Source organism: Anticarsia gemmatalis, chromosome 12 (assembly GCF_050436995.1).
Source record: "Anticarsia gemmatalis isolate Benzon Research Colony breed Stoneville strain chromosome 12, ilAntGemm2 primary, whole genome shotgun sequence".
Lineage (NCBI taxonomy): Eukaryota > Metazoa > Arthropoda > Insecta > Lepidoptera > Erebidae > Anticarsia > Anticarsia gemmatalis.
The window spans coordinates 5,834,965-5,861,736 of record NC_134756.1 but is presented as its reverse complement, the minus strand read 5'-3'; the positions used below and the strand labels follow the sequence as shown (position 1 = coordinate 5,861,736).

Sequence of the window (26,772 nt, the reverse complement as noted above, 5' to 3'; positions counted from 1 at the left end):
TGTGTAGTTTTCATATTGATCGGAATTGTTCGGAGTATACTGTAAAAACCGTTGAATTAAAAAGTTTCAAATGTTTTAAGAAGTTTCGCTATCACTTGTAGAATACAAGAAATAGTTAGAGGAAAAAGATAACACACTTTAAGCTTTATTTTGAATGTAAAGTAATTTAAATTCAAGAGTTCCCTAAGACGCAGGTATATTGGTTGTAAATTTCTTGGTAACAATTTTGAATTACATTTGTAGTTTTTTATTCCATAGATATGTGCATATACTTTTCTTGAAATTAGGATTTTTAATTTTACAAACAATATGTCATGTAAATATGTAGCGGCTCGCTACATACAGCGACATCTACTGGGACCAGCGCGTACAACTCCAGCCAGCATCTTCGGCCACACCAGGGCACTCCACGAACATGTCGCTCACGCACATGACTGGCATACCCTACGGCCTCAGCGGCATCCAACCTGGGCATCATCGTCACGCTACTCTGACGCACCCAGGGCACCGCAACGCTTCGTCTCGACTCACCGCAGACAACAAGCACCTCGCCCCGACTCACTGGGGACACTTCACCGCACACCGCACACCGCACACCGCACCTCTCCGACTCACTGGAGTTAGCGGCATACAGTTCCGACTCACTGGGACTTGCGGCATACAGTTCCTACTCACTGGGACTAGCGGCATACAGTTCCGACTCACTGGGACTAGCGGAATTCGAGTTCCGACTCACTAGAACTCATCAATGCATGGCACTGGAGAGACTGACTGACATGAAGAGAAGATCGACCTACGGTCTGAGGGGGAGTGATGTAGCGGCTCGCTACATACAGCGACATCTACTGGGACCAGCGCGCAACCAACCACCACGCGCAGTGTGACTGACGTCACAAGTCCTAGATCGCGCTATCGAAGTTTGCACTGCAACTGACTATATATACAAGTTCCCGACTACAACAGTCGGGCAGCCTAGGCCCACCAGGCACGATCACCTCGCCTGGTCGGAGGATCCTCCCTTTGGTTGGAGGAACATGATCACCTCGTTCCTCCACAAATATTCTTTTAGTTATGATAATAAATCATATTTAAAAGTTTCCAGCATACACGAACTCACTACTAATTAAAATGTTTATTCAAACGAGCATCCGTACGCAGAAGTGAAAGACACAATCCCTGTTTATAATAGCTGTGTTATAAATATTAATCAACGCGCTATAAATGCTATAACAGCCAGTGTCTCCAAGCAGTTTGTTACAAATAATGTGATCATTAACAAGAAATATTGTAGACATATTTTTATAGTAGTAGAATTTATTCTATGTATTTCAAAGCGGTTTTTCTAATAAATTAATTGGGTTTTGTAATTGAATGTTTATTGATATTGTTATGTTATTTTTTATTAATATATAAATCATAATTATTAGACAATGTTTTTTATGGAATATCTTTTTTAAGATCTCGTTAGAAAAATGTTTTGTTTTGAATGAATCTTATCTTCGCATTGAATTGCGAATTTTGTAAACTTTACCCGCTACAGCTTATAACTTGAAAACTATTCTATTATACGAATGAATTACAAAATAAAATCTGTAAGGATCATTGGTCTCATGAATTATTTGTGATTCGACCAAGTGCGAAATAATATTAACACTTGAGTGAAAAACAAGAATAATTTAACACACACCTGTATTTTTCTAGAGCCGGCGAGATATGTCGTTTATTATTAACGATAAAATGTCGTTAACTTATAGGAATCCATGGTTAAAACTATAAAATCATGAGAGTATTCTGACTTAAACTGTTTTACCCCCGATTTCTGAGGTCCATTTAGCGGTAGTTTATCTATTCAACAGTGTCAAAACTCATATAAAAAAAACGCTATTGAATAGATAAACTACCGTTAAATGTTCTCAGAAACCGGGGGTTAATCGGTTCACTAATAGATTGAAGTATGTTGTCGACTCCTGGATTACTGATGGAGAAGACTAGACTAAAAGCCAGAAGTTCTTTTCATTTAAGAACGATATATTTTATTGGTTTAACTTAACTTTAGAGTGGCCAGCCAGCATTACTAAGTATATATGTTACTGTAAAAGCCCGAACTGTGGTAAATCCTAAGATTTTCCGGTGAAACCTAAGATTTACCAACTCTCAATGGTAAAAGTCCGAACAAGTCAGAGTTTAAAAACTATACGATATATAAAAAAATCCTCCTTCATAACTATGTTTATAACTATTTCACGGTATAATTATATACTGTGACATTGTTATAAAGAAGGAGTTTTGGGCATAGCGACATGGGTAGGTTAGGTTAGAAGGCTAAGGTGGGAGCGAGCGAAGCGAAGCTCCCACCTTAGCCTTCGTGGTTATTTTTTTTTAACCACCCAGAAGGAGGAGCCCCGCGAAGCGGGGCTCCGGCGACATCTCGATATCATCAAGTGAATATAGGTAAAAGTTCGAAATAAAAGAATTGTTCGGACTTTTACCATTGCGAGTTGGTAAATCTTAGGTTATACCGGAAAATCTTAGGATTTACCACCGTTCGGGCTTTTACAGTAACATATATACTTCAATACGCTTAAAAATGTATGAAACCTTCTATCTACTCGTATAACATTTGCAGTCACTAGTTCCTCTTATACGACAAGATTTATATCGCTTGAAACTATATACAAAAAAAACATTATCATAGAATATAGTCCTGCTAAAAAACAAAAAAGTTATCGGGGTAATAGAAAATGTTCATTATTTTTTGCTTTTCCGTTTTTTCCGCGGGTATTCTTTCTTGTAAAAAGTTACTATATAATTAATACACTAGATACCTATGTGAATATACATTATAAACAGTAAATATCACACGACAATGTTCCAAAACTTATGTACATAGTGTACAAAATAGCTTTATGTGTACGTGCGTACATTACACTCTGATTAATATTTATGGCGCCGCTACGTGACGACAGGAACTTTATCAATTAATTCTCACTCCCCTTACAAAATATGCAAAAACTGTTTATGAGTGTGTTTTAATTACGTACTAATTATAAGAACATATGTCTTTTAGGAGGAAGTAGAGAATATTAGTAGAAAATACTTCCTTATTTTTATCTTTTCGGGGGTAAGACGTTAAGGAACTCGTGTGGATTATTGTGAAATGGATGTTGTTCTGCGGACATTCATTTGTGACTTACGGGAAAATAGTGTATTGTTATTCAGTTAGTATTTCCGGGATGTTACAAAAATACTTATACTACTTTACATGGTTACCCAGATAAACACTTAACAGAAGATTTTTTTTGTGTTAAGTATAAAACTTTTGCTGTAATCTATACTAATATTATCAAGCTGAAGAGTTTGTTTGTTTGTTTGTTTGTTTGAACGCGCTAATCTCAGGAACTACTGGTCCGATTTTAAAAAAATCAGTGTTAGATAGCCCATTTATCGAGGAAGGCTTATAGGCTATATATCATCACGCTATGAGCAATAGGAGCAGAGAAACAGTAAAAAAAGTTACACAAAAAGGGGAAATTTTTGACCGATTCTCTCTTATGTGACGCAAGCGAAGTTGCGGGGGTCAGCTATTGATTGTATAAAATGTCACATAATATCAAATTACATTCTCATGAATACAACGCAGAAATGACTATTACGAGACTCGACTTTTATGGTAAAAGGAAGAAAGAGACATAATATTCAATAACATCTAAAATTCCTACAGACCTTAAGTTACTAAAGTTAACTAACATAACACAGATAACCATAACCCATACATTTTCGCACCTAAAACCGTCACAGCTACACCCGCGGTAAACCAAGCGGTAATCGATACATACGAACTACAAGTAACGTCCAACAAACTACAGTTCAACAACACTGCATAGTGATGGATCGCCCGACTTACCTTTACTGTGAAGGTAATCTGTTCTCCTAGACTGTTTAATAAAACTTCAAGTATACGCGTGGGAAATGTGTTTATGTTGGTTTGTTTACGTTAATTGTTACCGCTATGCATAGTAGCCTACTGAGAGTACTAAGTTGTGAGTAACTGTTATGTTTAGGGAAAATTTTGCTGTACCTTACTGGATATATTAGGTCGGGGAAAAAGTTTTTTCGCATTATTGTTTGTATGAACTTGTAATAAAATCTTTTCTCTACACAAAAAAGCTCGATATTTGGGTACCTCACGAGCTCACTAAAAGAAACCTAATGAACCGTGTACTCATTTGTGATTCTTGAAGCCAAAGAGATTTTATTACAAGTTCATTCATACTATAATGCGAAAAGACGTTTTCCCCGACCTAATATATGTACAGTGAACTGTATCAAATTTGTTCTTTGCCTTCTTGCGGAGCAATTAGGAACTATTCGTTTTAAAGTTTATAATTATGGTAAAAAAACAACTATTATTATATAATTTAGACCTGTCTGATAGTATAATCGGTTAAGAAAAGATAAAATCAAAGGATTTACTAAACTCCTTGTAGATTTAAAAGATAAAAGTTAGTTAAATGTCAGGTTTTTTTATTTATTTCGCAACTTTTATCTATAAGAAAAAAAGTAGTTTGAACAGACATCACTTTCCTACTTTATTTCTACTTTACTTCAACAAAGCTAAACGACTTAAGTTCGTTAAGCGAGTAGCGCGAGATTTTATAAACTTACTAAGTTATTAATTTACTATTTAGACCTTTATTAAACAAGGAAAAACATTTTCAAATTCGTAATGGCTTTGGTATATCATGATGATTACCATATTCATAAAAAGGATAGAATATTTCTGCTTTCGAAATGGTAAGCCGATATTATTTCATTTGTTTTGAATCGAATAAGAGAATCAAATTAAAACGTTACTTTTCTAGGAATAACTGGCAATTGAACTGTTATTATAAAAATATGGAAATACAGCATGAGTTTATTTTATTGAAAGCAAACACATGTTTTAATGACTGTATTTTTTAATTTTATTTATTTTCGAATTTGAAAATACTGACGGAAAAAAAATTGATACGTAGAATGTAGTTAAATCTATGCCTTTTAATATTTCTCGTTTCACCATAACCAATAACGCCGAAAGAATTCGTCCAAAAAAAACAAACGTTCCAACAATACCGGTATTCGTTTACCGTTTCATATGAAAGCAGTCATACACGCCATGGAAAATATCGATCAGTTAACCTTTCAGTGACTTACAATTGGCGAAACGTTCATATAAAATTAAACAGGTATACCTCAAAAGTCGGTCAAGGTGACATTTATGGTGTTATAACTTATAACATGAAAGGTCATAGCGTGTGGTAAACTAGTCTACGTTATTACTTTTCATTTTTCATGCCGCAAGAAAATATACGGACATTTGCAGCCAATCCGCTCGGCTAGGAACTAATTTCCATATAGAATAAAGTTATGACTTATTCCCTCGCCATATAAAGTGATTTGAAACTGCTATAATTATTTTTGATGAAATAATTACCGCCCACCAATATTTCATATAGCTACTACATATTATTATTTTGAATAATGTGGAAGCGCTTATTTGATATTCACGGAATGAAAGCGTATCGAACTGTTGCAGAGTTCAGTAAATCGGAAACAGTCTGGATAATCTGAACATTTAATTGGATTATAAAATTAAATATCTCACCAACATGCCGCGTGTCAGGTTTAATTTGCAATTGTGTATTTTCAGTTAATTCATGGATACAATTTCAAGCTCCTACAGGAAAAAATGCACAACATTTCTGAAAATTGTTATATCAAATATCCAGTGTGATAGTAATCCACTGTAAATTATGGACGGAAAATATTTCATAGCCCACGCTTTATAGTAGCAGGCGCTCAGAGTGTGTCAAATACTGGTATTAATTAAATTTTAATTGGGTTTTTGATGATGGTCCCTTATTCATATAGCCAGTGCAAACGCTGCAAATTCAATGTGCTCATAGAGTTTAACGATCAAAAGGTTCAGTGAATGTAATACGCTATATCCTCGTAAATTACCATTAGGAAGTTTTAATTTACAACGACTCGGAGAGCGATTACGGATTCGTGTCGATTGTTTGTCGTCTCTCTCATTTCGTGAGACGCGAATATAACGTATAGAAAGTGGCATATAAAATAAAAGCATTTCAAAAGCTTGCTGAAACAGAGGTACTAGTAGTTTTATATTGCTATGTTTTCATGTACTCAATAATGCATTTAGGTGTAAGGGAAAAAGGAAAATTACAAAAACCCATTTTCTACCGTTATGAAATACTCGACGAAACTCTTTAGCCAACTGTCATCGCACTCCCTTCGGATGATATACTGTATCATTTTGTTCACATTTCCTTTTACACGTACACATAAAACACAATTTGTAATTGAATCTGTATTGTTTTAGACCGGTTAAATGGAGCCGACGTTGATTTACAGTACTGGCCGCACCTGTATCCCGGTATCACTGTGCATAATAAACTTGTTTATTTATACAAAAAATCTATAGGAATTTACGTTTTATGTTCAATGTGTTTGTATAGGAATAAAATATTTGAGCTTTGTTTTTCTAAAATTGTTTGCGGGTTACCGTATAAACGAATTTATAACTGATTCAATATTATTGTGTTTATTTAATGGCGTTGTGGAATATAACATTTCGAAATAGATGCTATGTTCAAAGGAATAACTCAAAAATAATTCATTTTGACAAAATAGATGAAGAGACCAATACATTTACAGGAAAAGTAACAAAAACTAATAATAAACGTCGTATCAAGTTTAAATTTACTCAATCAAGTAATGTGAACGTACTGCAGATCTCAAGAGAATTGTAAAACTGACCGTCCTGGGAAACGTAACAGACATTTCCCAGAGCACGCAGATTAATGATCGCAGTATGCTGTTATTAATTCACGGCTTGGACGGAGGCCTTCCTTCTGTTCCAATCTCGTGGTCAACTCTAATGACACTCGTGGGAAAGCAATAGCCGTATACCTCAGTGTTTCAAGGTCCAAAATTGGTTTAATAAAAATGTATGTAGCAAAGCAATCCACGTTTATTACACCTGGAATTCTGGCCAGACCGTAAAGGAATGTCACCGCATACGTTCATAAAAGCTAAGTATGGAGGGGAAAAACAACACGCCCCGTATGTTGACGCCGCTAAAAATGTTTTATGCTCGGGAACATAACGGAATTGTATAACAAAGTCGAGTCTATGCCAAATTCTAATAGCTCCCTTTTCATATTGAATATCAAAGTGATGCACGAATCACAATGTGAATGAAAGAACTAATTTAAAAATCCGATCCCTCATCAATCGTTTTGAATATTGACTTTAATATAAGATGGTTTTGTTCTGTGAGTGTAATTATATGTCAGAAAAACGACCTTAAATGTACGTATCTGGCAAACATCGCATATCAAAAGCAGTGTTCCTATTAAGTAGGACAAAGCTAATACAAGCGGCGATAACATCGATAGAGATAGTAGATCGCCGATATGATTGCTAATATCCTGATGTCATGTCACATAAACGTACAACAAATAGGCAAAGGAAATTTACTAGTACATTATATTAAATCGTTTGTTGAACACGAAGTACTCAGATATTTGCTATTAACAAAAGCCGAAGTCTAGATAAAATATCAATGAAAGTGCCAATATTCAGCATCTGTAGTCTGCTCAAGCAAGTCCCGGGCCATTTGCTGGGGCCATAACTTTGCTCGCACCACTGCCCTCGATTTGAACTTACTACCTCAAGAAATATGTTCTAAGGTGAATGAACTAATGTAATGTCTTTTGGTTAAATGTTTGGGATGGAAGCCGGGATTTATGGTTCTTTGATGCGGCTGTAAAAACTGAAAGTGTGAGAATATTGCGGAGAAAAACCTCGAAGTACTTTACCGTATTACGCCTTAGAAAATATTGTCATTGATAAACGAAATTAAAAACCTTACAAAGACATATTAAAAGGCTTTTTGCATTAATCCATTAAAACGATGAATATTACAAATAAAAACTCAGCTTTTTGTTAAGCAGTACTGAGTATTATCTACAAACTTCAAAACATTCCCTAACGAAGTTGCCGTTACATTATTTCGAATCACACCAAGCAAATACATGTCTCATTAGATTGTCATATGAAAGTTTTCTAATATTAGAAAAGTTGTCTAATATCACATAAATGCAAATCCACGATCTACAGAAGAATATTATTCCAAAAGCCCTCGGGAGTAATTAGTGACGTATTCTTTTTCGCCGACAGCACGTATGTGGCTCGTGCTGGCAATATCTCGAGCAACAATAGAGCGACCCTGGCTCGCCACTTCAGCCGGTTTTGTTCCACCCCCATTCTTCTGAGTTACGTTATTACTTGCCCTATTGTCTTCCAGCTTTAGCTACATGTGAAAAATAAAGCATTGTGATGCCCCAAGAATGTCTTGCAAGGCCTCCGAGCTACGTATAAAAACGGTAGCTTTTATATTTATTTTTAACTGCAATCTTCAACGTCAAACAGTCGTCTAAGACTATTAAAGTTTACAAGGTCCATCGCAAAAGCCAAGTAGCGTTCAATAAAAAGCGACATTTAAAAGCCCTATTGCGGACATTCTTGGGCCGCGAGCCACCGAGGCATCTCGACACTTTTCTGCACTTAGCCTGGTGGATACATACGTCTCAGTACGCTGGACCAGTTTCGTTATCTTATGTAAGTCTAAGATATCCAAGTCTTGAAAGTAATAGTGCTTTTCATGAAACTGAGGAAAATTTATTGGATCGAGGTTAGAGATTGACACCGAGAACATTTTATTATAAGATAAAGTTTATAGAAGTGTGCAGCTGTTATGTTTAAGTATAAGCGATGATGAATGTAAGGTCTTGAGATATTTATAAACCATTGTGGTGTCAAAACAAATAAATGCAAATAGGAGAACTTCAAGTCCGTTTATCATAGAGATCGTGAAATAAACTACTTGGAGCAGGTATCAAATATATCAAAGGTGCAGCAAATAGAATTTATTGGCCGTGCTCCGGAACCCCTTGCTTTGTGTGCGAACAGCTAATAGACGGAGGCTCTAGTTAGCAAATCATTCTGTTTGAGCCTGTTAAGTTAGCATCCGGTATTTAATGGAGGGCCTTATATCGATTTGCTTTAGAGTACCGCGTCAGAGTGAGCACCGATGATTTTTTGTATCATTTTTAAATTGCTTACCGGATGCCATTGTTTTTATTGAGTTTGTTTGTACGAGTACTCTCATGGGCGAAGTTATAAAGGTACCTTCTCTATTAAGAAGTATTCGCTTTAGGTCCATCTAAAAATCGACATTTGTAAAACTGCCCCGTAATTTTCTGAATCCAAATATTGGTTGCAGAAAATAATGTATATTTTTTATGTTTTATTCATCACTCAGGAGACTATCGCGAAAGGTATACGATAATGTTAAAGTAAAGCTTTGTTTCTAAAATTTCGATTGCAATCATTTTATTTCCCCTAACCCATTGTCTAAACCATGTTACGATTTCCGTAACGAGGTCTAACACTAAGAAGCCTGAGTTCTCAGAAATCAATTCATCTAACAACGTTTCGACGTTTGAAATAATCAACCAGATTACCATAATTCTGTCTTTTATTATTTCCATTTTCTTTACACAAAGCTACCCAAAAATCAAAGCCAAGCCGAGAATTTGAATGTCCATTATTGGCTTCCCATTTTCTATTATTGGCTTTGGCTGTTTGAATATAAATATTTAGAAAGTGGAATTGGTACTTGAGTTTTAATAGAATATTGCCATAATCTTTGAATTATTTCGAAATCATTGTCACGTCGAGTAAAATCATGATTGGAAAGACTTTGTAATAGCATTCCTAAATTCTACTTATTGGAATTGAACGTATTTCTATGTATTCAATTACGGATATCTTTGCAATTTGATTATACTCTCAGAAGTTTTTCTTCATAAAAGTAAGAAAATGTAGTACGCTAACTAGTTGACAAGTCACGTACAATAGTCCCTAAGGAGCGAACTAAAGCAAAGACGGCGTCTGTGTTCACAAGTAGAGAATTTGGAAAACTCGCAACTTCCATACAACAACAGAAAGTTTTGCCGAAATGCGATATTCTAAGAGTTTAGCCTCAGTAAGCAACATCAACTGCTTAGCATTATCGTTTTAAGCCACACAAAGTTACTGAATGTAATAAGCGACGAATAAATTCGACATAAATACTATCAATATCGGAGTCCGTCACTGCCAAAGAGAATTCATCCGCAATTGCCCAGTCATCTATAATCCTGTTTATTCGCTGTGAATGTTTGGCTCATTGAATATTACTGAAAACCAAAAGTTACATCGTACGATCTGATACAAAATAAATAAAAAATGTTTCGTCATTCTGTAAAACGTTAATCAGCTTGTTGCTCAAAATTTAATTCGAGATAAACTGGAATGGAATACGAGAGTTTCTACAAAACTTCTGTTTCCCCTCAGATATTATTTACATCGTACGAAAAATGTATTCAGTTTCTCGTTAGCATTAATCTTTGAGAGCATCCATTCGTTTTCGGTTACATGACATTGGCTGAATTTATTTACAGAAGCTATTAATTAAACAGAAGATTTCAGGAGAATAAGCCAGTAGATTAATTATTAAGATATAAATAATGGTTTGGGATTACCAAGCATTTTAAAATTTCATTTCCGGGCGGTGGAATTGATGTAAAAAATAGGTAGTTAAATGATATTCATCTCTCAGCTTTTAGCGAATGAAATTAAAATAGGAGCAAACATTCTGAGTTATTTATTTTACGCTTGTATTTTCATTTTACCATTCTAAATATTTAAAAAATATACATTGTGTGTGACTTAGGAAAATCCAATACATCAAAACACTGATAATGTATTATCATTATTATCATTACTCGTAATGAGTGTGCCACGAAAAGAGCCGCTCCTGTCGGTAACTCTTCAATCACCTCCGTGAGTAATTAGTGATGTGACGCTCGGCATTGCCAAGTGAGCCAATAAAATTATACGAGACAGTCCCTCGATCCCTTATATTAATTTTAGCAGCCGATTTGTACGTTAACGATTTCGCAAATACGTGCGTGCCGTATTCGATTTTATTTTATCTTCACTTTTCGGATAAATCGTAAATATTTTTTGCACCGACTTTAATTAAGTACCGCCGAAAGATGCGATGTAAAAATATATGATTCTGGACACGTGTAAACGAATTAAATATCGTATACTTTTATGGAGGAAGAATATGGAAGGTTGCAATTATTATTTAAAATTATAGATATAAATATTAACTGTAGGTAATGTCATCTGGTTTCAGACAAAAATAGGCAAAGTACAACGGTCGTTAAGTAAACATAAACGTATGGAAGCGAGGGTTTAATTAAAATTTTAATGGATTCTCAGTTAACTATCTCGAAACGGGTAACACAGGTAAGTAGAGGTGTTGACGATAACACATTATATTTAACTAGTATTGGTTTTACAACACCATTTTGTATAATCATTTGTTTGTCTTACCTTACTTTACCTTCCTAGTAAAACTTGACTCGGATGAGCTAAGAATCATTGATTGCATATATTAGTAACTTCTTTTAAACCTGCAGAACGCGACTATGGTATCAACAGTATAAATGACTAGCTGACCCGCGCAACTTCGCTTGCGTTACATAAGAGAGAATGGGTCAAAATTTTCTCTGTTTTTGTAACATTTTTCACTGGTACTCTGCTCCTTTTGGTTGTAGTGTGCTGATATATAGCCTATAACCTTTCTTGATAAATGGACTATCTAACATTGAAATATTTTTTCAAATCGGGCCAGTAGTTCCTGAGATTAGCCCGTTCAATCAAACAAACAAATAAACAATCAAACAAACAAACTCTTCAGCTTTATAATATTAGTATAGATATAGATTGCAAAAAATATGCTTTAGATGGTTGCCTTACTACACTACGATTGCGCCACAGTGTTCCACAAAGCTTTACATGTATACGTAAGCAGACTGACCGCACTTAACGCCTGAGGTTATCGCTAGTACCTCTGTACACACATGTCTACGTAGCTAACATGTGTACGAGTTTGTTACATTTCAACTAAACCGCAGTCTCACTATGAACCGCCGAAATGCCTGTTAGTCGCTTGAACCACTACCTAGTTTTTGAATATATCAAAAGGTGTTGGTGATTTCTATTTAATGTAGTCGACAAGGCTTAAAGAAATATTTGAACGCTGTTTATAATTGGTTTGCGTTTTAAAATCGTATTACCTATTAGTGACAAAGTTTCCATTAACAATTAATCTACAGCCTAGCCTAAATTGGCGTCGAAAGTAGATACTATCTGGAAATATTTTTTAAATTGATGAGTAGGTATCGTATCTTTAAGTAGATTGGTTTCTTATCAAGTCTTACAGTAGATAACATAGACATGTAATATTATAGCATATGGTAAAAAGTTTGGAGCTCTACAAAATAATCTCGTGCTCCATTTCATTAACTTAGCGTGTTCAAACCATTTATGAATATTGATTCGTCCAAAACCACATCTATCTATTAACAATATCAAACCACAAAGCAATTTCTTTGAAAGATTACATACACGTACGCAGTTACTATTTTTGACTATCCACGTGTCCGCCCGAGCGATGAATTATTTACGCCGAGGTCACTAAGTAATTTCCTACAAAATTATACTACCAAAAATAGTGGAACGCTCTAATATGTATGAGCATGTCCGATATTTCATCTTCTAACCTCGCACTAGATTCGGCCGGTTTATTTATTGTCCCGTCATGTTAATACTCGTAGATTGGCTGATTAGAATAATTACTCCAGAATGAACTGCGCAGGGAAAATGTTGAAGCATATAATTTCGTAGTTAAGCAAATATAATTACAATTTAATGAGACTGAAATGCCGATTTAATGAGAAGATCCTGTTAAAGTGTGTGACATTCTCATTAAGGATAATATCGCCACCTGCCGATTGTTATCTGTGTTCAAGGTTTATTGTGTGCAAATCCTGTAATTAAAACTTAAGCAATTGTTGCTCGATGATAGAATTGGACAGGTTTGACCGTCAAAAGAGATCAGCTAACGTCTATAATCAAACAGACAATAAAAGCCTTGATATGTTTTTTAAGTTGATACGCACTTAAATAATCAATCAAGTCGTTCACTAATAAACAAAGTCGACCTCTGGAAACATCAATGTTCAAGATTAAAAAACGTAAGAACTAGTTGCAATCGCCGCGCCTTGTCGGAAACCAATCAGCGGTCAAGAATACTTTAAAGCTACTTGCTTGCAAAAGTAATCAATAAGTCCAAGTCGAAGACAAGTTAAGCTACTTGGACGGATATAAAATAATAATAAAAATAATGAGAAGAGACAACTAATTCAAGGGAAGCAGCCATTACTGTGCTTGTGGTAAAATAAAAGCTATAACAATTTGTGGCATCCTAAAAGCATCTTGATGCCGGATAGACGGAGCCCCTTGCCCTCGAACGTATCTATTCTTAACCAAAACTGAATTATGTTCATAATAAATGAAGTTAGTGGCACCCCGCGACCTACTCAACCCTATCTTACTTAGGTGGCCGTATTATACGTTACTTGAGGCTATCTGATAGGTACTTGGGTGACGATGAAATGTGCCCTTTATACGTCGCATTTACGATGTACCACAATCATAATTGAAATCCTATATGAAAAACGATTTATTTCAAAACTTAGATGTCCATGTTGTTGCCTTGGTTAGGTATAGTCAAAGAAATTCATTTTCCGTTCGAATTCCAGCAAAACGAAGTCTAGTGAAAAGTTCACAGGTAAATTGACTCACAATCGTGGAAACACAAAATCCGGCTTTGGGGGATTAGTAAAAAGCTGCCGAAGCGAAATTGGACTAACAATTCTCACGTACCGAAGCATAAAATAACTTTTCCCTAACAAAATTAGTATGAATATCAGCACTTGTAATAACGTATCACACCGTTTCAGCGGGTGACGAAATGAATAATACGAATTCTCACATCACGTAATCCTATTTGTAAGGGACGCTGAGGCAAGGGCGCGTATCTCCTTGCTATTACACCGACGAGCCGTGTGCGTGCTAATCCCTCTAATAATTACATATCTCTTAGTGTCAACGGATTGTTTTTTATGAAAGCCTTGCATGTACGATAGCAATTTGTAAGGATTTCACATTATGTAATGTTTTCATGTGATATTTATATCTAAGAATGCCAACTATTGTTTTTTTATGGTGGAGTAGCACGACTGCTCATGGTTTTCGTGCCCTACCCTGTCTGCAAATCTACGATCTGATAAATATAAATTTAATAAGCTTACTTAGTGATTTTATAGCTGCTGCTTGACACGATTACGATTGCAGTATGAATGCTTAGTGTACACTCAAATATTTGTAGGCTAGTCACGATTTGCACTTTATATGGCCCTAAAAACTAAGATAATTATTAATACATGTCGTGGATTATGCATTGTACTGCCCTTTGGTTAGAAACTATTTGGAAGTCGTGCCCCAGCAAGCTAAATGTTGTGAAACTTTTTTCAATTAAAAACGTTTTCATCAATACGTATTGTTATATGTTGAAAATAGCCAAACGCGTCTGTGAATAAAAATTCTACAAGCAGAATTTCATGAAATTCAGAAGCAAGATATGCTAACCGATAAACATAAAACCACTGCAGCGAACTATTCAAAACTTTTGCTCAGGCACGGCTATTATTTGCACAGAAAATACTGCGAATGGACACCAGAAAATTATTCACCATACAGAAAGTTCCCTTGCCTTAAACAAACTGAATAAATAACTTAGTATAAAAGTTTCGTTCTGGAATTAGATTAATGTGGTGCGCGAAGTTTGCAGTAGCACGCTTCCTTTACGCCGCAATATCTCTGCAAACACACTACTTTAACTAGACCTGTCCTGATTTGAAAAGAAGTAGATAATATAGTCGTCATAACTCATAACTTAACTGCAGGATGGCTTTGATTAAACTTTCGAAGCGTATTAATGAAATGCGCGCGAAACAAACATTGCAAAAGATAAAAGGGCGTTCACGCCTTTCCCACGTAGTAGGAATTATGAGTATAAAACTCCACACACGGGCATACATAACAAAGCTAGGACACTCCTATGTCCACACTTCAAAAGATTCAAATTTAGGACCGTCCCATTAACATTCACGTCAAGTTTGTTTAGGCCTATAGCTGTAGGTTCCGACAATCGTTTTCGGTAACTGTACTGTCTATCTGGAAACGGCCTAATGCCGTGAATAAGTAAGTAGGTGTTGGGTGAGCCTGTTAATGTTGGTGCCGAGTACCCCGGAATAAGGTACAGGATACACTGGCTTTATGGCGCGAGATAAACACTTATCTACATAAACGTAAATAGTGATTTCGTTTTGTATTTTTGTTTTTATTAAACTGGGTTACGGAGTGTTGCATAAACATTATAAACAATTTAGAGTAATCAATAAAAAGATTAAGAATGAAATAGAATAACGGGACGTCTTAAATCTTACATGCATAGTCTTGTTAAGCGCGTATTGAAAATTTACCGGCTGCTTTGTCACATACTATTGTCAATAGACTGTATTAGTAAGTAAGCTACGCTCTACGTTTTGTAAACGCGAATCACATATTCCATTAGAACATTTTTGTTACAAAAAATGCTTTATAATAAAACATTATGCTCTAAAGTGCGATCGAAGTAGCGCATCAATTATGGGGTGGCCATCATACGAGCTCATAAATGTTCAATATCGCAGATAATCCCTCGGGGTTTCGAGAAATAATGATCACAATCACAATGCCCTATGGATTACTGTACGTTGTCTCTTGAGATTCAATCTGACAGTGTAATGACAGTTGCTTAATATTTTAGACTAGTGATTGTCTCTGGTGTCGCCTATACTTTGTTAGCTTTAGTGTTTTGCATTTCAGTGCAATTTTATTTTTCACTAGCTGACTCGCGCAACTTCGCTTGCGTCACATAAGATAGAATGGGTAAAATTTTTCCCCGTTTTTGTAACATTTCTTATTGCTACTCTGCTCCTATTGGTCGTAGCGTGATGATATAAAGCCTATAACCTTCCTCGATAAATGGACTATCTAACACTGAAAGAATTTTTCAAATCGGACCTGTGGTTCTTGAGATTAGCGCGTTCAAACAAACAAACAAACAAACAAACAAACAAACTCTTCAGCTTTATAATATTAGTATAGATTTCAGTGAACTATTTTTTAAAACGCACCTTTCAACATTTTTTAAAATATTAAAAACGCTGTAAAACTTTCAAATATACGTAATATTACTTGAAACTTGAGGTCTCTTTTAGAAAAATATATTTGGTGGGATGCTTATCTTTAAAGACATTATGCAGATTATTTTTAAATCAAATACTATTAATATGTATTTTTAAACTTACATGAAGTTGCAATAATTCGTTGATATACGCATAAAGCAGAATTAATTTCTGCAATCAACAGCTAATATAGTTTGTAATAGCGCACAGTCCGTTCAATATGTAATCAATTGCTCAATTCAATGGCTCATTCAGTATATTGTCTTACATCGTAATTAGTAATGTTGATTACACATCATATCTAACTAGACTATGATGGCCGTACCTTGTTTGATTGGATACAGTAATTAAAATTAAACAAGCAAATATAAGAACACAAAAGGTGATAATAATAAGTTACTCAAAGTTACGTTGAGTTCAAATTTATCTAGAGTACCTACTGAAATGAGATAACTGATAATAAACTAACCACAATCCCTTTATTTTTAAGCAAAGTTAACTATATCACACGTCTACTATATGGGACAAATTACCTTAAAGGTCATCTTCATAAGGTATCCAGGAAGAAGTCAAAAATAAATTTAAACTCTTTCTACAAAGTTTAATAAACTAGCCCAACTTGAACACTACAGGCCAAAATATAACACCTACAAAACAAAACTTCTAATAAATATTTTCACTAAATTACAGTGCAAACCAACAAATTTGTGAATAACAATCTAACAGGGTAGTTGCAGCGAGTGGCCGAGTAAACTTCATCACAAGCCGAACGAACTTAAGCCGCGATGCACCGGATAATAATGTTTGTAGATTAACTTTTTACAGAATAGCCCAACTAGTAGCTTCAAAGCAAATGTTTGGATGGAAATGCATATCTTTAATTGAGCTGACCAAACTTATACTAAGAGCTCTTGGGCTATTCAGTCTTAGTTTTAAATTAGTGGTCAAAGACGCTGCAAATAATAAACTTCAATGCAAAGAAAGGTAACTCAGTGGTATTTGCGTTTATCATATTTGAGATTCACAGGATACTCATAAATCCATTCGTAAGGGTATTTCTGATCAGATAACTTAACATACCGAAGTTAATTTACTGTCGTATTAATATCATTCTGTTTACCGTATAATGTCTTCTGTGAAAATATAAAAAGGAGTATTATCGAGACTTTGTTTTCAAACTATCAAAAAAGCGTATTTAGTAATTGAAAGACACCGTTTTTCGAAAAGACTTATATAAAAAAGTTGTTTGCTATCTGAATGGTTTAGTCGGAAACCGTAAAAATATCGCTGCTTCAGTGGTTACTCAACTTTCGAAAGAATCGTGGAAACTTCAGAAGCGAAAAAACTTAATTTGGCAAACAAATCGAAAGTTTTAATTGAAAAACAAAATTCTCAAGCGAAAGGCTTCATTTTCCAGGTTTTTTAAATAAAGTGGCGAGGTAAATATCTAATTGAGAGATTCTCTTTATAAAATCTAAAAGGTATTATTTTTATCAAGCCGATTGGATAATTTGATTACGTTTAATTACCAGAAATTAACTAAAATTCATAAAGGCAGGATATTCTGTACGCATTCTATGTACCAGCCGTACGGTATCAACTACTATAGAAGGCGCATCTCTGTATCCTAGTTATGAACACTATGCCTGTTAAAAATGTTATCAGGACACAAAGACAAAGTTTTGTAGAATTCGCTACTTCAGCTGAAGGCTCAAAGGGCTGGATTTAGCCCTAGACTATTCATTTCGGCTGCAGCAAAAGTCCACAGCGCAACCTTTGACCAACTGTAAATAGACAAGGCCACGACCCACAAACAAGCTGAACAACACCGCTCATCACTCGGCCTGTTTCTTTTCACATTAAAAACGAGGTGACTGCGCGGTTTCCTTAAAAAGACGCCCCATTCCAGCCCGCGTTAAAAAAATAAACATTTAAGACTATTCTTTGACTCTCCTTACACATTGCATTGAAACAGGTTCTCAATGTCGCTCTATTTCTATAGAACCTACATAAAGCCTGTTAACGCACCGTAAAATGTTTAAAGTTAAACGTAAACAATGAATAAGCAAAGATGATGTATTACTTTGCTTGCGTTCATAGTTTGTAACGCTTTTTATAGCCCGAGGGTAAGTGAAACGAGCCAGCAACTCTCAAAGCCACTCAAAAACATGATCAGTTTAAAAATTGCAATAACGTTGCTGAGAAGTGATGGATTACCAGTTGGCTGCTCGTTCGTAGCCTTTGCACAAAAATGGGGGAGAAACCCTTACAACTTTTTGAGATGAGAATACATTTGCGCATTTTTCGGCCGAAATTAAATTAATTTAAGGAAAAACTCAAACAGTATTTACCTTTATAATAAAGAAAATGATTTAAAAGTAAAATGAAAGAGTTAAACATCATTCAGTAACGAATTTAGTCCCGACAGAGCAGCGAGTGTAAACAGTTCCAGTGGCTATTTCGCGGTGAAAACTTAGTTTATGTAACTCGCCGCACGGTAACTCCATTATCTCACCTACTGCCAACGCTTGGAATTTTTGAAACGTTTATTCATCAAATAAAGCCAACTTTTACTCAGGCTTTTGACTCGAATAATTGACTTCAAGAACTTTAGCTACCCTCGATGACTCCTTAGAAAATTACCTTTTTAAGGGCACGGAAATCGTATGCTCTCAGCCAATCTAAATTGGGCTAAAGTTTTTATTACGTGACGAAAAAAATTACTTAACATTTTTGAAAGTCGAGTTAGGATATTACTTTTTATAAACGTTCTTTAAAATAATTTAACTTTGCAAGATTTTTTATTATTTAATAATGGAGTTTTGAATAATCGCGAATCAATCAATTTAAATATTAATCAGAAATGAAAATTCGGTCCCACATTTTAACTTTAAAATAATTTCTCCAATGAGTCTGAGGAATATAATTCAATAGGCTTTTGTTACACATTTTCATACAAAATGGAAACGGGTCTACATTTAAGTACAGTACAATTACACGGCAGCAAGAAATGAACTTTACTTAATTAAATACCTTTTACACGGCTCGTACACTGGGGTGCCATTATTTAGACGCTTACCTGAAACGAATAACGGAAACATTTAGTTCATTTAAGTTCAAGAATCAACACAGTGTTAAACAAAATAGTCATAAAAATATTAAGATTAAACGTCATACTTCTCAGGAAACAAAAATGTTAAAGGCTTGATTATTTACGAGAATCGATAGCCTTTATATAAACATAGCACAAGAGTATTTGAACTGTCCCCGGATAGTTCTCAACTCATCCTCTAATTATATAGTTAGAAGAACAAAATTTATTCTTCGAATGTTTGCTGGTTAGTACTACACTATATCCGATGAGACCAAATTAACGTAACGTTGCACAAACATGGCCACAAGCGTAATCCTAGTTCTGTAACAGTGCTCCAATGTTCAGAGCTCGTATATCAGCCGACTGTAACTCCACAGTCGACTACACACAAGAGGCTTTATCAATTGCGAGCCTTCCATAAATCCGCTCCTACATCCGAACATTTAGAATGACTGGAACATCTGTTGCTCCAATAACGCTCAATAGAATATGCATTGACTTGGAAACAATACCTGCTCATCAATTAATAGTTCAGCTGTTAAATGAAATGTAACACCCACATACAAAGGACTTTAATATGTAATTAAAGCGTTACCCGTAAGTTTCTGTAATTAATTCAGGAATACAAACAAATTTGCTATATCCCCTTTAAAACGTCTAAAACGGATAGAATATTAATATTTATGCAAATGTGGATATTAAAATCATTCGCGGTGTAGGACAGAATATCAATGAAGCGTCAAATTCGGCTGAGAGAGCCTTTTTCGATACGCAATCGACACAGAATCGATTTGCAATGGGTTTTAGCGAAGCCGCAATGAAATTATCCGGGCTCTGGGCGCCGGATATTAAACACAGATGGGCAAGAGACAATCACACAGCTAATAATTCCGATGATGTGCCATAATACACCAAATATACAACGCACTAATAATAGCTCATCGATTCACGATGGTACAATGATTATGACACAAAAACTTGCGTTAAAGTTCAACAAAACATAAAAATAAGTATTACTTGAAAGGTACTTATGTTCGCGAATTTTAAATAAAAAAATGTTAATAAACAACGTCAATTAAACTTATTCAATCATTTATGAATATTTTCATACAACAAAAAGACCTGTCATTATCATGGAATAATTAAAAATTGATAATGAATATAGCCGTCAGTCCATTCAGGAGGGTGGTAATGAAAGGCGAGGAGATGAGTGCAATCCGAGAATGTTCCATCGTCATTAGCATACAGATTGAGCCACACGCCGAAGACGATCGAAATGCTGGTAATGAACCCAATTCAATATACAACTGAGTGATTGTGTTTCAAGTCCTACAGCCGTGCTCTGAACGAACCGAGATGCAATTTAATTGCTTTTCCGCTACTTTCCGACCACACTGAGAGATAATTCTATTTACATATAAAGTATGAATACAAAATCTATTATCAATGATACTATTTATAGATTTCTACACGACTCACCTTTTTTTCCTTATTAGCTATAGTACTATCAGTCTTTCCCGTATCCAATTGGTCAGTTTTCAACAATGTCTGATCGGTCATAGTACTTTCATCTACTAAAATCTCTTTGCTGTTTTTTCTGGAATGGTTAATAATATCGGGTTTCTCCGCGCTCATCAGATTACTGGCGTTTTCATTTGTACAGTTCTCTTTCCCCAACTTTTGGTCTTCGGCTGTACGTGATTTATCTTCGGAACTTTTTATTTTGAAACAAGATATCGATTTCTTATCTTCTTTACCATCGCTTCTGCTAATTGGATCATTTTTATCACGTTTGCGTTCGTCTTTCTTATGGTTCTTCGCTCCGCTTTCTGACTTGAGCCGTTTTTTCTTTCCATTCCACTTGGAGTTGACATTTTTAGATCGATTGCTATCATCGCTAGTGCCGATGCTATCAGAGCAGACGGGGTTAACTAGGATTTTCGTTGATTTGGCTTTACGTTCAATCTTTCTCAGATTCAGTAAGCTCCCAGCGGTGCTTATGAAAGTTGGCGATGAATTATGGGATGGTGAACTGTCTTTTGTTTCATCGCTGGGCCTTCGTACTGAAGACGGTATCAGTTTGATGCCCTTCATGGCATCGGCTGTATTGTGACGTAATTTGTTTGTACCAAGTGGCCCCATAGCAACAGGTGGTCCTCCTTTAAACAATAACGCCGTCTCCGTTGGTTGACACACACAAGCTAACATTTTTAAACATTAATAATAATTACTTAACAATATTATCACTCACATATTTTTGGTGTTTTATATTAATGTTACGATATGATTCTGAACACAAATATATTACAAGCGTGAATATTGGCTGGAAACCATTTTAATCAAAATCTCCAAACAATAAGAAGATAACAGTCTACCTATATTAAAGAAAGGTCATAAAAAGAAAATTGCAAACGTTGACATAGTTAAGTGCGACAGTGTACGTGAGGCGGTTACATAAGTACATATATTCACGTATGAATATAACATTATATCGCAAAATGCATCACACACAACGAACGATACTCGTATTAAACTTCCCGTCTTGCGGGAAGACATGCTATTCCTAACAGTATAGCGGTAATCATCACCATAATTTTGACGCTACATGTCATTACTTCAAACCGACTTCCTTATTTCGCAACATAATGTACTCAAATTTGATACATTCTTTACTGGAAACCGTATGCTGTCGAAATAAAAATGAAAGCAAATCGGTACTTTAAAATACACCCCGAATAAAAGAGTATTTGCATCTAAAAATATTCAAAGTCATTTATAGAGTTTACGAAACAAAATAAACCGAAAGCGAACCGCAAACAGTCTGTCCCCGAATCCTTTCCCAGCGCAAGAAAAAGTTCAAAATCCAGTTACCATCGTATTTCGCATATGGGTACTTACATCATGAGTGAAAAGTTGACGTTATCGGATTTTCTCTGTGTGCGAGTTCACACGAAGTCTCGGGAGGTTGGTATTTATCGAGATATAGATCTGTTACACATTTTATACTATACTGTTTCTCACTAAGAACTTTCTATTAACTTTTACTACATATACCTTCGCATAAAATTCCTTTACGTATTTCTTTTTTGTTCATAATGGTAAATAGCAAAATAAAAAAAACCGAATAACGTCATGGTAACGTCAACATTGCGACTATTGCCGTAAATTTCTTCAAAATAATTCAGAATTGGGGGTCGGCATAAAGTATATTTTATATGCGACAGTCAAATACCCTCCCGGCCTTCGTAATTACGTGAATAATCAATCAGGTAAAGGCAATAAAATATATCATTTGAATACCGACCGTTTGATTTGGTTTGTACAGAATTCGAGCACCGATAAATAATAACAATGGGCATCCAATAACTTACATTACAAACGATTCCTATACGACAACAGAGGTACTCGTAAAATATAGTCACGGAAGAAAAAAGTAGGGCAGCTATAAAATTCTAAATGAAATAGCATTCAGGCAGTATCGTCGTTGTAGCAATACTTTTCCTTCATCAATATTCATTGAAGCCTACATTAGATATGTTAGATGCACAGTATTTCTGAATTGACGTTGGAATACTTGGAATCTGATTATACTTCAATTGGCCTAAATTATAAATGATGCGCGAATTTTATCTCAAAAATAAATTTTGTGCTAAAAAACTACTATGACCAAAGAAAATGTTTTGATATGTCCACTTCAAAAGTTAAGAGCAGATGCCAACTCTACTTTTTACAACTTTTTGCCGTCTAGCTTCAGCTGAATGTTGGGGAGTAGATAAATACATTTTATCATTCTGGCAGAAGTATTTACTCTACGCCTTCTAAAACTAAGGCAAAAAATACTAGATTTAAAGCGTAACTTTTACAAATGGATGGTGCTATGCAAAATTCGCACGTAGAGAATTCTGACCTCGCCGAAATATCCAGACATGGCCAGGTGGAGTGGAATGCTTAATATTGAGTCTACGAAGACCGTGCACGGCTTAGGCATTCCAGACTTTTTGCCGTATATTTGATCTAACTACAAACTCGGAAAATAAACCCGATATGGTAGATATTTTCTCAATATTCACAAAGTACCATACATTTTATTTTATAATAATTTACTATCTTGCTGTATATGAGCTATGAAATCATACAGTGAAATTAATAATTCAGCAAAAAAATTATACAAAACGAACACTTCTGAATACGAGCGGAAATGCAAGGAAAAATGGAATCAAAATGTGAAAGATTCAGCACATCAGCAATAATTTACTGAACGAATATTTTCATGTATTTTACAGTCACAGCGTCTCGTGACAAGAATACTAGTGATTTAATTTCTGTATTTCAATACGAATGTCGAACGAGTGATATTTTAAAGTGTCGAAATTAACGAAAAAATATGGTAATGCATATAATTATTTTGCGATTAATATTAAGCTGCTGAATTTAAGAACAAGTATATAAAAACAAACGTAACTTTACAATCTCCTTCGCTTTTGATAATTAAACCTCGTAAATTAACCACATATTCTCGTATTTTATTTTCTACCGAGACACCGAACTAAATGAGTGTGTCGACTTTGACTTGCTTTATGACGGATCTTTATTTTCTCATCTGCTTGATGAAACCGTACAAAAGTTTGGGTGGGTTTATTTCTGCTCTTAATTAAAAATTAATTATAACATTGACTCACGTAAATTTCTAATATATTTCTTGTAATACATATATATATATATATATATATATAAGCTTAGCCTTTGTTCTAAACTATGTCGGAGTCGGCTTCCAGTCTCACCAGATGCAGCTGGATACCAGTGTTTTACATGGAGCGACTGCGTAACATAATTATTATAAAAAAACTTTGGACTTGTACGTATTAGTATTGTCTGTAGATAATTCAATGCACATATTGCAAAATAAATAAATTTGTTAATTCTCTTCAAAAATCTCTTTAACGAAAACGTAAACGTGTTGTACAAAGCGGACTAAAGTATCAAAGAGTTGAAAACCTTGTCCAAAGTCAGTAGCTATATATTGGCGGTATAAGTGCGAACATTCAGGGCACACGACACTGCTACATCGGAAGTAGGCTCGGAAGCCGACGTGAACCAACTCCGTCGCCCCTCTCCTCTCCGTTTCCTATTCACCCCTACCACTTTTCATATAGCAGTAACTAAGCAAGCCTCTGTGTTTATATTATTCCAGGGGTTTTGTTTTAACTAAATTTTATGATGCGTAAGATGAGTGAGGCTACGGAAAATGATAATTATACAATTTTTTTGTTTTAAAAGTCTACAACAACCGTAGGATAACCGAAAATGTATCATAATAATAAAAATGCCAGCTACAAAAATAAACCTGCAAAATTACTAGGAGAAGTGACTAATATAAATTACAAGCATATATGAATTCGTCCTGTTTCCGGAATATGTTAAACTTTATTATAGAACTACCCACGCAGACATACCCAGAATTTTAATTTTAATGAAGGCTGGGAAACTTTTTAAAATCTATTCGTGAAAATCCTCTGATTCGCTCCCAGCAACACTTCACTACCAAAATAAAGGACCAGGAAAACCCCATTAAAACAGCTTTATTATTCAGCCCAACGCTCTAGCGGAAAATTAAGAAGAATTTCCCACACAATGGTTAGTGAAATTGCTTGTAACTTCGCACAACCGTTTTTAACTGTGACATCAATCACAAAAAGTTAGGGCCAGCGCAACGGCCGTTAATTGAAAGTTATTGCAAAAAAACGTTTTCACACGTAAAACTTCAGATATGTCTGGTTTATAGAGAGTATACCGCGGCCGGCGCGTCGTCCATTTTCGTTTTTGCCTTTTGGCCATTTTTTTTGGAAAACAAACAAAATTGCGAAGAGCTTAGCGGCGGCGTAAATTCAATTTCGTAAAAATTTACTTATAGCAGGCGAGGTAGAGGGGTATGAGCTGTGAACGAGCTGCCTTCGTATTTTTGCGACAAAAGGAAATCACTGCATAACGCATTTCATAATATGAGGTAAGACGGCGGCGAAGCGGTACAAAATTTAATCCCGTCCCAACACCCCCTCTAGTCACCTAACTTTATTAATTCTAGCTGCAAACTTTGTAATCCTACAGTTCTTTGAAGTATAGAACAACCGGTCTTAATATTTTTTCTTTCAGTCGTCGTAAAAATATTTATATCATCATAATGAATGTAATTTGCGTAAGATAAGATTCCAATTAAGTAAAATGATATAATTTTAATTGAATAAGCAATAAGATTTAATTAAGAAAGTATGTAAGAGATAAAAACTGCTCATCTAAACATAAAAGATTTTATAATTAAATTTTGACGTAAAAGGTAATATCCTCATTAGATGATCATTAATATATAAAATTAGGAGGATTTTATAAATTGAACAGCGGATGAATATCAGGTTATGTACTTCCATTACTATTATAATGTGTTCTCTGAGACGGTAAGGTCTCACATTGCCTCTCCTCAATTAGAGTGAGACTTAATTATCACATCGACACACCCGCATGTAAATTCATCTTTATATAGGAATCAAGTACATATTATTTATTAATTTCCGTTATACAACTTTGAGTCACAAATTAATCAGTAATGACAGATTTTAAAATGATATCCTTTCCGCAACTTTTGAAATTAGTATTGCCAAAGTTTTATAGTACAGTTCTAGCTTGTCCATGACTTACAGGAACACTGGCAATACTCCTGAGACCTTCAACAATTTCAGTTATATTGCTTCTACTGTTTAACTTTAAAGTCATTTTATTGCCCTCTCGAAATGAACACGTTCTATAACACAAGACGAACAGGGAACATAAATTCTTCAACCAAAATTGAGTTACATAAGTAATACGTCTTCCGGGCTTAACTTTTGTATAAACTCCTTATTTTTCTGAGCGAGTGAATTTTTTTATCGCACTTAGTTTCAAAGAGTGGATGTAATTGGAATATTTCATAAATTAATCAGATTGAAAAACTTTTGGAGTGAATAAATTCCGTTGGCGACACCAGTGAATTTCGACAAGTTTGGTTTCGTACGGATTTGAATTTCCATTGACTTTCACTCAGTGTACCACTTCGTGGATAGGCTGAATTAATAATGAAGGCCCTGGCCGAATTTTGATGACACTTCTATCAATTTAAGTAATTATGCAACACTTACACTAACAAGACAATTACACACTTATATAACTATTGTGGTTATAATGGTATTTCGATGAACCACGCGACATAACTTGGATGAAGATGATTTTCAGGATAACCTCTTAAGAGAAACAGCCGCTTTCAAAGTAAGTAAATGAAGTGTTGTTTCGTTCTATTACTATTTCATTTTATCTATTTAGTTTGCCCTGATT

The 26,772-nt window shown here is 35.0% G+C and overlaps 1 protein-coding gene across 7 annotated transcripts in view; it reads right to left on the bottom strand.

The window, feature by feature from the left end:
• Nucleotides 1-26,772, bottom strand: part of ASPP (Ankyrin-repeat, SH3-domain, and Proline-rich-region containing Protein) — a 238,395-nt gene that overhangs the window by 43,183 nt on the left and 168,440 nt on the right. For 4 of the 7 annotated variants that reach the window (XM_076120571.1, XM_076120575.1, XM_076120573.1 and 1 more), the window contains exon 2: nucleotides 20,893-21,702. The exons of the other annotated variants lie outside the window; for them this stretch is intronic. In XM_076120571.1, the coding sequence (XP_075976686.1) occupies nucleotides 20,893-21,621 (729 nt within the window). In that variant the 5' untranslated portion in view covers nucleotides 21,622-21,702. The remainder of the gene's footprint in view (nucleotides 1-20,892; nucleotides 21,703-26,772) is intronic. 7 annotated transcript variants of the gene reach the window in all.